Source organism: Tachypleus tridentatus, chromosome 2 (assembly GCF_004210375.1).
Source record: "Tachypleus tridentatus isolate NWPU-2018 chromosome 2, ASM421037v1, whole genome shotgun sequence".
Taxonomy (NCBI): domain Eukaryota; kingdom Metazoa; phylum Arthropoda; class Merostomata; order Xiphosura; family Limulidae; genus Tachypleus; species Tachypleus tridentatus.
In genome coordinates, this window is record NC_134826.1 from 67,317,048 (window position 1) to 67,331,042 (window position 13,995).

General features: G+C 34.4%; 1 protein-coding gene across 3 annotated transcripts in view; it reads right to left on the bottom strand.

Moving 5' to 3' along the window:
* The window catches only part of LOC143244091 (uncharacterized), a 59,721-nt gene that overhangs the window by 14,813 nt on the left and 30,913 nt on the right, over window positions 1–13,995 (bottom strand). Inside the window, exons 8-10 of one of the 3 annotated variants that reach the window (XM_076488149.1) lie at window positions 6,514–6,645; window positions 5,784–5,967; window positions 832–905 (exon numbers count right to left, since the gene is read on the bottom strand). The exons of 1 other annotated variant lie outside the window; for it this stretch is intronic. In XM_076488149.1, coding sequence (XP_076344264.1) covers window positions 832–905; window positions 5,784–5,967; window positions 6,514–6,645 — 390 coding nt within the window. Of the gene's footprint in view, window positions 1–831; window positions 906–5,783; window positions 5,968–6,513; window positions 6,649–13,995 lie in introns of all 3 variants that reach the window. One more of the 3 variants, XM_076488148.1, reaches the window with a different exon arrangement.

Genomic DNA, 13,995 nt, shown 5'->3' on the forward strand with positions numbered 1-13,995 from the left:
TCGCCCTTTCGGCCGTGGGGGCGTTATAATTTTACAGTCAATTCCACTATTCGTTGCTAAAAGAGTAGCCCAAGAGTTGGCGGTGGGTGATGATGACTAGCTGTCTTCCATATAGTCTTACACTGCTAAATTAGGGACGGCTAGTGCAGATAGCTCTCAAGTAGCTTTGCGCGAAATTCAAAACAAACCAAACAAAAAACAAAAAGCTACTTTTACTGAGCTTGCGCATAAAATGTTAACCTGTTCAGTACCATAGATGTCATAGGAACAAGTTGAGCTGAAAGGAAAAAAGGCTGGAAAGATGATTAACAAAAATAGCTAAAACAATTGAAACTTAATAGTACACATCAATACGACATGATCAAATATTATTCGTTGTTTACCTGATCGCTTTTGTTTGTTTGTAGTTAAATACGTAGCTACACAATGGGCTTCATGTGCTGTGTCTACCACGAAACTCTGATTGCAAAGGGGAAGTTTGTTTTTCAAGCCGAATGAAAGGACTAACAGCACTTTTATAATGTGCTTTCCACAGCGGAAAAGGCATAGAGATGTTAGCCCTAAATGTTTTGCTCCATAACAGCAAGGTTTTAATATGACTAGTTTAAGAAAAATTGCTTGATTGTTATTTAGTTACTTTCAAAACGAAAAAAAATCACATTTTCTCATTAATTTAGATTTGATTTAAATGAGACAATGTTTAATTATTACGCTATCTCTGCATTTAGATTTAGCAATATTTAAATTAGTCTTAGTAATATTTAGGTGAAATATCCCCCCACCCAATAAAAGACTAGACCTTTGTCAGTAAGTTAAATTCAAAGGTGTTACCTTTAGCTCCACGGAGGACGAAACCAAAACCTTTCTTGCCCTTATGAAGAACCACTGTACGTGGAGATCTATTCCTAGGGTAGTTAGAAAGAAAAAAGCACACACTTAATATTTTTAATGCATTCCATTATATTTATTTATACTTAAAATGTATCTGAGTGAGATTCAAACGCTTTTGTGTGGACCCTATTTAGTATCTTATTTTTAAATCCAGTAGTAAGTTATTCTGGCCTAATTACCGCCAACCTTCTCTAATGTTTATATCAGAGCTATGAGAATATGCATCTTGAAATAAGTATTAGATGTAACTAATCGCTAATTAATAAATGTCTGTAAGAGGAAAATATGATTTAAAAATGTGCGTCAAAAATTAATATACCTGTCCTATTTAGCATCCATGATATTTATAGAGGCTATGTTTTTTTTTTAGAGGGAGTTTTGTCATAACGTCAAGATGACGTGTGACGCATAGGTATTTGCCGAGGGCCTAGATTTAACGAGATATCTCGAATTTTTGTGAAACTGGAGTGGGGGGGGGAAGTTGCATAAAACAAGAGTGAGTGAGTTATTTGATGATTCTATTACAATATTGTCGATAGACTACTGGGTTAATCTAGTAGACTAGTAAGAGTTAATCAGGCAGGGAACAAGTTGCAGTGTTTTCAATCAGTTATTGAGTTAATGAGCCCTTTATACTTTTGTCAAATTTGTGCTGTTGATGCGAAAGGAAATAAGGCAACTAAGTGGCTGTTCAGTTTTATTTATAAGTTTGGCCTATTGCTTGGCTATTATTAGTTCGTGACATCGTGTAAGTTGTAAAACTTTCAATTGAATCGCGTCACTTTTTACTAACCAAACTGTCAAAGCGAATCAGCTCAAGGATAGAAATCATTACAACAGTGGTGTCAAGAGTGGGATCATTTTGGTAGAAACAAAATAGAATATAGACAAGACTTTAAAATGAAGGCAGATGCTAGAAATGAGGTCAAAAAAGTGCTAGAAAAGTGAAATGTCAGAAATGCGAACAACCAGAAAAAGACTGAAAATCAAAAAAAGATCAAGAGATAAAAATTGTGTTAAAAGAAAGATACATAAAACTTAGAGAAGAATTAACAATAAAAATATATTTAATTGAAGAAAGGCCCAATGAAATTGTTGGAGATGTAGAGAAGGATTAAAAAGCAAAACTGGATTGTACATAAATATATCTATGAAGTGCAGAAAGAATGTAATTACAAAATTGAAGAAGTACAAAAGGACATCAACAAACTGTAGAAAGTATCAGCAAAATGCAATAATAATAATAACAGCAAAAAATAACAGAATAAATCATATAGAAACTGATAACTGTTAAGATCAAACCACCAACATACATTTTTCTATGAAACAAGAAAGCCTGGCATGGCCAAGCGCGTAGGCGTGCGACTCGTAATCCGAGGGTCGCGGGTTCGCGCCCGCGTCGCGCTAAACATGCTCCCCCTCCCAGCCGTGGGGGCGTATAATGTGACGGTCAATCCCACTATTCGTTGGTAAAAGAGTAGCCAAAGAGTTGGCGGTGGGTGGTGATGACTAGCTGCCTTCCCTCTAGTCTTACACTGCTAAATTAGGGACGGCTAGCACAAATAGCCCTCGAGTAGCTTTGTGCGAAATTCCAAAAAACAAACAAACAAACAATGAAATAATAAAAAGAGAACCCAGTTAGTCTAAAGCTGTTACCACTATTGTTGTGCTATGTATTATTGTAGGACCTACCTGATCTACTCCTACTCAGCTATACTTCTTCAACTTACAGAGCACAGCACGTTGACTCAACATTTTTAGCCAATCGTAAAATCAACAAACAGAAAGGCACTGTGGAATGCATATTAAGCTCAGTTTGGAATCATTTATAAACTCTATGGTTGAAATAAGGAACAAGCAGTTATTCATCTTCCTACCAAATTAAAAGAATCAACAATAACAGTTATTAATCACTGGTGGCCGCCTCATCAAGCAGGTTTTTAGTGTCGTATCATGAAGAAGTTTCCAAAGGAGGAAGAACGAGACATTAGCCAAACTTGTTGAATATATATGAAGGCTTACTCAACTATCTTACTTAGATGTTTCACGTGAATTTATAAATGTATTGGCACGTGATCAATCCATAAAGGCTTTAATAGATCAGTATATACGAATTAGGCTAAAGTAAAGTAGGTGTACATCGTTAAAGTAGTCTGTCCAGTTAGCAGTGAAATTTGAATCAATTAAAGTTACAGATACACAACCAAAATGCACCACTCGGAGGCTACAAGATCATAAAATCAAGCAGAGTGGAAACATTAATTCTCTTGGATGGATGTCTGGAAGAGTTCAAATGATTAATTAAACAACTGATCATTCAGAACTCAGGAGCCAAACCACACGACAGAATGTATTTCGATTTAAAGGAACACATTGATAATTAGTAAACCATTTACCTAGTGTGGAGGAAGTAAACCAAACTCAAGGACGGAATATATTCCAAATGTAACTTAAAAGAATATAATGTTAGAAACTGCTCCTAAAAAGACAGTAAAAGAAAACAGCTGTATATGTGAAAACATGAGCGTTACATACAGAACTGTGATGAAACAGTTGCTGATAGTAAACCAAGGATGATATTTTGAACATGAAGATATTCCATCTGTCCTACCAGAAATAAGGAGTGTATTGTTTAAAAAAACAAACAGTCCTGGGGTCAACAAGTTTATTGAAAGTTAGTTTGAAATTAGCGCAAAGCTATACAATGGGCTATCTGTGCTATGCCCATCACGGGTGTTGAAACACGTTTTCTAGTGTTGCAAGTTCACAAACATGCTACTGTGCCATTGGGAGGTGGGCTTTAATAGAGACTAGGCCTTGCATTACGTCAATACACTCTGTTTCTTTAGCTTCAAACATTCGACCTGATTTGGTAATGAAAGGCTTGAAGGTGTTTCCAAAGAAAAGCAAGAACATGAATTAATGCAAAACAAATTGTCATCAAGTTTCAATCAAGGGGAAAAATTGGAAATTATTCTCAGAGTGAAAAGCTTCTGTACACAACACTATGTATGGAGAATCGAAATCAATGAAGAGTGGACATTGGAAATTAATTTCACTCAGAAACATAGATATGACGTTAGAATAACTTCAAATGGTTTTACAGTCTACAATCAGGAAGTCTCCATGTACTATACAAGTACACAACACAGAGGTTGGACTCTAAGTAACAACAAAGATGAGTGCACTTGGTAATGAACTGAAGACAGTTAACATAGGGTACACCAGGGAAGAGCTAAGAATAATCAATGGTTCAAGGTGAAAGACACTTGTCGTAATCATCTCTTGAAATACATTTGAAGAATAGTTAAGTAAAATCGTCACCAGATGTAAAGCAGCCTGTTGGAGAGGACAGGTTTTTATCAAAAACTACTTTCAGAGTAACAGAAGATATGCCCCCTCCAGTGGATTCATTCAACCATCTACGAGCACCAAGTAATAATCATTCCATTATCATATTATAAACTATGGATAGAAAACAGCTAAAATGAACTGATGGCAGAACAATTTAGACACTACAAATCAGTGAAAAAAATAATGTCCTGTTGCCTGAACAGTGTGTTTTGTATATCTCATTATTGATTCAATAATTCATTTTAAGTGTAGAATTTAATTGCTAATTTTAGGATTTGATGTTTAGGGCACTCTTCTATTTGTGTATTAAAATTGTTTAGGAAACTTAACAATAAAGGGAGGGACGGGTATTGTAAGCTATGTTTTTAAAATATTTAAATATTTTACTATTGTTTCTAAGAAGGTGTTTTGGTGTAACATATTTATTAAACACGAGGACTAGAAGTTTTATGAGTATCTAGATGTGATGTGAAGTCTCGAATTTTTGCGAGATCTATGTAAAATTATTGTATAACAACAGCAGAGAGAGTAACTCAGTTAGTTAGTGAAACTGTTACAGTATTGTCGATCCACTGTTGGGTTTTTAGTGAGTTCGTCATTAGTGAGTTAGTTAGTTAGTGAGGGAGTTAATCAGACAGTTAGATCATTGAGTTACTTGAGTCTGATAGTGGTCGATTATTGAGTCACTGAGTATTGTACGTTTTAGATAGAAGAAATTTAAAAAGAAAGAGACTGTTACCATTTATTTGCAAGTTAGGCCCATTGCTCGATTATATTTAGTTCTTGAAATCGTGTAAATTAAAAGAAACTTTGACTTAAAGAAATAAAACGCATTACTTTTCGTTAAATAAACAGGGTTTCCAAAACAGTTTTACTGAATAATAAAAAAACCTTGCCTAACGATAAAAAGGGATAGAACGATATCTTGTCATCCTTTAATAACTGAAACATGATGAAAAATAATTAATAACATTTTTGTCAACTGTCAAAAAAGCAGCTAGTAACAACTGACACGATGAAAAGTAACTAACAATCTTTCCTGTTATCCACCATCAGCTGACATGGTGAAAGGAAAATTTCCCTATCATCCGAAAATAAGTTACGTACGGTGAAGAGGAAATACGAACCTTGCCAGTCGTCCATCAATAACTGGTACAGTTAAAAACAAATACCTATTCTATCATCATAAGATAGCAACTGAATCTTTGGTGCATTCATAGTTGTCCAATAAATACTTATAACTCAGTGTCGTATACTTCGAGATCTCACATATATTTGTACGACTGACATTTAGCAGAATGCATGACATTCCAGTTGATCTGTAATGTAACAATTCCCTTCAAACACACATCACACACACTGACAGTTGTTTTATTTATTTATTCTGTGTGTGTGTATACCATTAACTGTATCATGCCTAGCAATAAACAATGGAACATTCAACATTAGATACATTTTGTTTTTCGTATATCACTTATCTGACATTGAATAAGTAACAGTGATGTACGTCAGTAACATATGATCTTACAGAAACCCACATTTTCCACGTTTTTGGCACGGAGTTAACTCTTCTGAGAGGTAAGACTCGGCGACTGCGAAAATGTCCTCTTCTAACGTCCTCCGTCTTTGGCTTAACTTCTCGCACACAGGAAGAAGGAAAAAAACCTTCTTGTCCATTGACTAGCCGCCCTTCCAATAACCCACAATCGGAGATTCCTACGACTGGACAAGAAATGTTTTTGTTAAAGTTTTATCAACTGATTAGTCAAGTTTAATATATTCATATGTGTGATTTTAAAGTTTGTTTTTAGTTTTCTATGAATTATATGATTTTACTTAAACTGCGAGTGTATCAGTAAATCTTGTGACAAAAGTTAACATAGATTCCACACAAAAATTTAACGTTACAAACCGAAACAACAGCAATAACCGTAGTTACAAGTATAATCCAGTTTTGTTGATTTTCAAAACTTCTTTACGCGTATAATTTTATATATTTTTTGTTTTTATTTTGTATGAACGAATATTGCACCATCACAATCAGTATTTGTTATGGTTGAGTGTATCACCACAATCAGCATAAAAAATACTTCGTTCAATTTATTTTGCTAACAAAATAATTAATATGTTCATTTCTATACAGATTTTATAAGAATCAGCTAACCACCTAGCGGTTTCACTTTTGCATCATGACATTTGTGATCATCTAATAACACAATTTTTACAGAACACCGAGAAAACAACACAGAAATAATGAATAGCACACACCTTCAACGTAATCTCCACTATTAAGAGGAAGATGACCAGGACTCCCCGCTGAATAACTGCGGATGCATACGCAGGTAGCGCCAGGATGAATGTTTTTTTCTGTCACTTCCTCTCTGTCACTGGCGCCCCCTACTGCTACAAAAAACGTGCTTAATTGTTATATCGCAAGTGCAAACCACTTCACAAAAATACGTAGTAGCAGAGCCACATAATAAATATGGACAATAACAGTGGCCTGGAAGTGGACACAAAATGAGACCTAAGACAGTTATAATAATAAGAGACTTAAGACAATTATAATAATAATATATATAATAATATAAAAAGCCGTTAGATGGTGTCGTATCATATCCGCGTTTTTTTTTTATTCAAAGCTTCATACCTGCATTTCAGGATTCCCTGAAGAAGAATGTAGAAATATAATGTAATGTAATGTAATGTAATGTAATGTAATGTAATGTAATGTAATATAATATAATATAATATAATATAATATAATATAATATAATATAATATAATATAATATAATATAATATAATATAATATAATATAATATAAAATTTGTATCTCAGAACGGCTGGTATAGGTATTAACGTTTTTCTTGATAAGGAGAAAAAAACGTTTCAACCTTCCTAGGTCATCTTCAAGTTAAGAATGCAAATAAAATAAACACAACATAACCATAGAAAACACCCAGATATTAAGTCGAGAAACGAATATAAACAAACGCAAAATCAAAGAAGCCCTACTTATACAGCAACTAAAACCAAAATTAAACAAGTATAAAGGAAAACCTTTATACCTATACTAATTAATAACCTAACATCCACCTGCAACGCTCCTACAATCCCGTACTCGTTTATTGATTGATTGATTGATTTAGTGTTTTATGGCACAAAGCTACTCCTTTATACTCTCGTCCCTAAGACATATGTCCGTCAACGGTCACATTCAAACTCTTTCTTTTTTAACCTGAAAATGATGTAAGAAGGTCGAAACGTTTTTCTCTTCTTATCAATAAAAGTGTTAATACCCATACCAGCCGTTCTGAGATACAAATTTTCTGGTTATTTTTTCAATAAGTATCTCCTCAAAGGCTACCCTCGTGGCAAAAAATGTAACTAAATATTTTCAAATGGAAAATTTAGTGATTATGATATTTAATTCATAAATGAATGAAAGATATATAATGCAAAATAAATTAACATACATAATAACGCGTAGAAAAATTTGGTGAGCAAGTTAGCAAGCAAGTAAAGCTTGTCTAAATTTGAAATATTTCTGTAAAGTATATAAAATTAGTTTCAGACAACTAGATAATTCGTTCATTACAATATGATACTCATATTTTGTACCTTTCAGAGAACAATGAACGCTATAAGAGTTATGAGAAACATTGTAAACAAATATATAGAAAGTTGACTGCATTGATGGTTTGTTTTGGTGTGTTTTTTCTCAGATTTTTCGCACAAAGTTTCTGGAAGGGCAAAACTAAGTCTAATTTTGAGATCACAGCCTGGAGAGAAGGTAACCGCCGCCAATTCTTGGGCTACTCGCGTTTAACTAAATAGTTCGATTTCAACCTCACATATACAATGCACCACGGACCCAAAGTGCAGATCCCGTTTAAGCAGCAACGAGGTGTAAACTATGAACCTTCGGATTCACAGCCTGAGCACACAGGCGAATAGGCCTACATTACTTTATTGTATATGTGTGAGATACCACTTAAACAGATTTAAACGACTGACATTATTCTATAGTATGCTTGAAAATGATCATGATGTGCTAAAAACGCGTAGGTCCAAGAAGTCGTGATAAAACTGAAATGAAAACCCTTATAACTCAAAAAATGATCTAAGTTATTGATTAACTGTCTGGTAAGATAAGATTAAGTTGTCCATCTTCAAGTGTGCGTGAGAAAAACAAATACAACGGAAATTAAATATGTCTTTGTAGTTATTAATTACATTGCGTGCGAGTGTGTAACAACTAATAACTGGATCTCACTTTCTTGTTTTCACGTCTACTGTTGAGAAGAATCCTCATCAGTTCTTGCATATTGAGAACAAACAACTTTATGCGCACTGATTCACAATAACGTTTCATATCATTAAATTAAACGTCACCACATGTAAAGAGCCTTTGGGTTGACAAGAGTTTTTTTTATATTCTCCAACGCACTGCAACTTCGTGCATACCTTTAAAAAATGGGTTTCTACACTCGTCATTGGCACAGCACATATAGCCCGTGCTTTAGATTTACACTTAGGAACAAACAAACTTTGCTTATAATAATTGTTTCAGTTATTTGAATTAATCCATATTTTAACATGGAATAAATATTCACCCTATCTGGGTGTCATTAAAAGTATCACAATATCACTATACAAATAATATAAATAGTAGCTATTAATTATGTATTTCCATTTGTGTCACACTAGGTTTCTACTTGCCCATATTATTTGGTTTTCCGCCTCTGGTTTCTTTTTAATTTTGCGCCAAGCTACTCGATGGCTATCTTTGTCAGCTGTCCCTAATATAGCAGTATTAGACAAGAGGGAAAACAGCTAGTCAAAACCACCCACCGCCGACTCTTGGATTACCATTTTGCCAACAAATAGTGGGATAGACTGCAACATTATAGCGTCGTCACAAATGAAAGAGCAAACTTGTTCTGTGACAAGGGTTCGAATCCACAAACTGCGAGTCGAGCGTCTTAACTGTCAGTCCATGCTAAGCCATTCCCACCTTAACGTAAATAAAAACCTTTATTTTCATCCATCATCCATGTTAGAATTATACTTATGTCAGTTCAGTGTTGGCTGCGAATGTTCATTTTTGACAAAAAGTAGAACTGCTATCTAAGAGTTGAATACTGCGGTAGCTTGGACTGGAACTCGTTTTATGCTTGACCCAGCATGGCCAGGTGGTTAGGGTGCTCGACTCGTAATCTGAGGGTCAGGGGTTCGAATCCCCATCGCACTAAACATATTCGCCTGTTCAGCCGTGGAGGTGTCACAATGTGACGGTCAATCCCACTATTCGTTGGTGAAAGAGCAGCCCAAGAGTTGACGGTGGGTGGTGATGATTACTGCCTTCCCTCTAGACTTACTCTACTAAATTAGGGACGGCTAGAGGAGATAGCCCTCGTGTAGCTCTGCGCAAAATTCAAAAACAAACACAACAAGTTTTATGCATACTTAAAGACGAACGAAGAAGGGTGGTCGTAAGAATGAAATACACAAATAATTGTATTTTAGCTGAAATAAAGAGAAACTTCTCCACATCGATGTGATTGAACTAAGCTTTTTTAAAAAAATGGTTGTCATTGTTATTATCTCAGGTTTGGGTAGGAGTTTCCCTTGAACACACACTCACGCTGCGAGGGGTCATATACTATTATTATTAATGCCTAAAATAAATGCCAAGTAATATTCAGTTTGATCAATATGGTTATCATTTAAAAACTTTACAAAATGTGACACACAGGCTAAACGGCCAGGTCAGACACAACCACCACTAATTTAGAATTGCTGACCGAAAGGCAAGCGATTGTCAACAACACTCATTTCCTCTTGCGGTTGCTATTCATGGTTATGCCAAATCTTCTATCTGAAAGTGTAGCGCATTTTAAACGGCATGGTGGGGCTCGAACTCTAGACCTTCCAATCCGCAGCCTGGTCCAATTTGGTGAAAAGTGAAGGTTTTGTTTTTTATTAATTTTGCACAAAGCTACACGAGGGCTAATAGCGCCAGCCACCTCTAATTTACAATGTAAGATTAGAGGGAAGGCAGATAGTCATCATCACCTACCGCCAACTCTTGAGCTACTATTTTATCAATGAATAGGGTTGATCGTCACATTATAACGATCCCACGACTGAAAAAGAGAGCATGTTTTGGCGTGACAAGTGGATCTCTTGCTCCCTCTTTTTGTGTGCCTGTTAGCAAATTCGTGTATCATGGTTTATAAGCCCTGAAACAGCAACAAAACACAGAACACACAGGATATATTATTTCCAATTATTTTCTAAAATCACCCCCCCAAGCAAAAAGCTGTTATTCTATTTGTTCACTTTATTAATGTTATTATCATATTCACATAATTACAATGCTTATATATTTTAATAAAGGTTCTTTTTTCTTCCTTTTATTTCACGATAACATGTGTTTCTAGCAAAATACTTATACTCAGAGTTTCTGATGGATTTGAAGTCTGGCCTGGGTTAATGTATGTGGCCCAATACTTTGAAAGTCCCCTACAGTTTCGTGAGAAAAATTATAGAAATTATATCTAATAAGTAAACGACATGCTTATACACTTAAGACAGTATTTGTGAGCTTTACTATAAACACCATTTGTAAGCCTTGCGGTACTCAATTCAACAACCGGATGATTGTACTTACGTACTATTCTGTTACTATTATTACAGAACCTTATGGTAAACGAACAGCTAATATGATGACAGAAATGCAAGCATATTTTTCATTGTGGGAGTAAAGTATGGATAAGAAAGATAAACTTTTTATCAGAATGTGAAGTACCCTTCAAGCACCTTTTTGTAGAGAACTTTGAATGACTGTAATCATCAACGAAGATATTATATGTTAAATTATAAATACTAGCCGATTATCAGTGGCGTCATGCATTAGATCCTTGCGTGGCATATTCATGACGTCATATCCTCACCCTGAGAATGGAAAAAATAAAGTTCTCTGTGACGGCAAATGGAGGCGAAACGGGGATATCGTGACCTCTATTGAAAATCTGCATACACACAGGATATAAAATTTGCGAAGTTGGGAGTTGCATATCGCGTATTAGAAACGGTTTTTCAGTATCATATAAGCAAGAGTTTCATTATAGTATGATTACCACAATATTATATGATGTCGTCTTGTTGACAAATTATTTAAATTTTAAAATATTTTAAGGCATTATGTTCAGTACAGTATTAAGCATCATGCATTGAGGTATTAATAAAAATATGGAATTAATCTAATACCTTTTGATCTGTATATATTTTAATTTTTAGTAAATATATTCAAAGATTGAAGCTGTAAAAGAAAAAAAATCTAGTAATAAATGCTAACGTAACTTAAAGTTACATCAGAACTATCTGCATTAGCCGTCTTTAAATTAGCTGTGTAAGACTGAAGGAAAAGCAGCTAGTCATTACCACACACCTCCAACTCTTGGGCTAATCTTTTACCAACGAATTATGGGATTGACTGTCACATAATAACGCTCTCACGGCTGAAAGGATGAGCATGTTTGGTGTGACAGGCATATAACTGAAAAAAAAATTCAAACGACAAAAATAAAGCACTACAATCTAATATTACTTTTGTTATATTTTAAAATTACAGGAATCGACGAGTTTTCTGTCTTTTATTCATGCGTGAAAGAAACTTCATAAAAATGTGTACAAGTGAAAAGTTGCAACCCAGTCACGGATTAGTTTGATACTATTACAGACATATTTAATATTGAAGGGTATATATTACTTGTTTCTCTTGTGACTGTTTGTACACTGTGTCCTCCGCAGAATATAATCCCAAATTATTGAAACATAAGTTCTTTAGAAAATAATATAATGGTTACGCACTTCTATATTAGATGCCTTGCATGGCCAGATGGTTAGAGTGCTCAAATCCCCAACCCACCAAACATGCTCGCCCTTGTGCCGTGGGAGTGTTATAAAGTAACGGCCAATCACACTATTTTCTTTAGGGTGGGTAATGAGAACTAGCTGCCTTCCCTCTAGTGAGTCTAGTCGTTTACTGCTAAATTAGATACGGCTAGGGCAGATAGCCTTCGTGTAGCTTTGCGCGAAATTCATAACAAACAATATTTGAACAACGCACAGTTCTAATGAATTATTATTAGAAAAAAAAATTACTTGAAAGTGCACACCAGTTTTGATAATTAGGTACTTATTAATTACTTTAACATATTTTAAGACACGTAGTTTAATTAACAGTATACTTTCATAACTTTTTCTACAGAACAAAACTAATTTAATTACATTTCATCTGCAGACTTTTAAGGAGTGAAGAAGTAGACAAAATGTGTTTGCTCGAAATTTCGTTTATTCAAATCTCTTATTTACATGTGAAACATGTGGTTTCCTCGTTAAATAACACTATGTAACACAAAGTTTGTCTCTGGATAGTATGTGTTATTTCTTAATTGCTTATGTTGTAAAAGTACACAAAATGGCCATTATTCCCTTAAACTTTGCTTTTGTGACCTGGATAATAAAATTTAGAAATTAACCTATTTTCTTTGTAAAAACGGGCAAATTTGCACATTTTCATTTGCATAAGGTCTGAATAAAACAATATATGAATAAAGATTTACATGTATTTGTACTAAAGTTATACAAAAATGAACAAAAATGTTTAGAAGTGAGTAGTTTTCAAGATTTTTGACTGTAATGTAAAACACTTTCACGTATTAGTCCCCAAATGTAGTCTCCCATCATGTTTTCATTATGCACTCCCAGGTCACAAAAGCAAAGTTTGAAGAGAAAAATAAGTTCTTTCCGTTTACTTTAGGCATCAGCAATTAGGAAATAACACTTTCTGTCCAGGAACAAGAAAAAGTAAAAATTTTTGTTTCATAGTGTAATCCTTCCTTTGTTTCTGATTGTTGTTAAGTACAAAACTGTATAATGGGATGGCGATCTATGCTTGTCCCATCAACTAAGCTAGCAATTTTTCAACAGGTTTGTATATTATTGTAATACGAGTTTTACAAAATCTGTGTTTATCTCTACGTTATAGAGTTAGTTAGATAATTCTGGCATGTAAACCGATCATTAGGAAGCTAGAATATTTAATAGAGCAGATAATGAAATGATGAGAAAGTGAAAATTTTCCCACCAGGGGACGCGGTAGTGCAACTTACATTCTGTATATAATAATAATAAGTTTGCTTGCTTGTAATTAAGCACAAAGCTACACAGCGGGCTATTTGTGCTCTACCAATCACGGGTGTCAAAACACGATTTAAAGCGTTGTAAGTCTCCAGACATACCGTTGTGTCACTGGGAGGCTTCAGTATATACACAGAATCAAACATATCAAAATTTATTCTGCCATTAAGAATTACACCTGAAATTCAGTTACTATCTACGAACGTTATAAATGTTCCCGTTAAGCATTGCTACTGTCATTGTATCATAATAAACGCTGGTATTATTGACAAGAAAGTGATGAATGGAAAGAACCATTGAGTAGTTAAGCTTAGTAGCAGAAACGCCGTCTTACGGGCGGTTGTTTGTGCTAGTAATTACTAATTCCCCGTTGAAAAAAATGAACATTTTGTATAAAAGGATTTTGCACGTGAAAAGTGTTCAGATTGTGTTGATATTAACTGTAACGTTTTTATATATTAAAAATAGTATCCTTTATATAACTCCGTTTCTTAGTACAACATTTAAAAATTACATCAATAAAGATATGATTAAACCA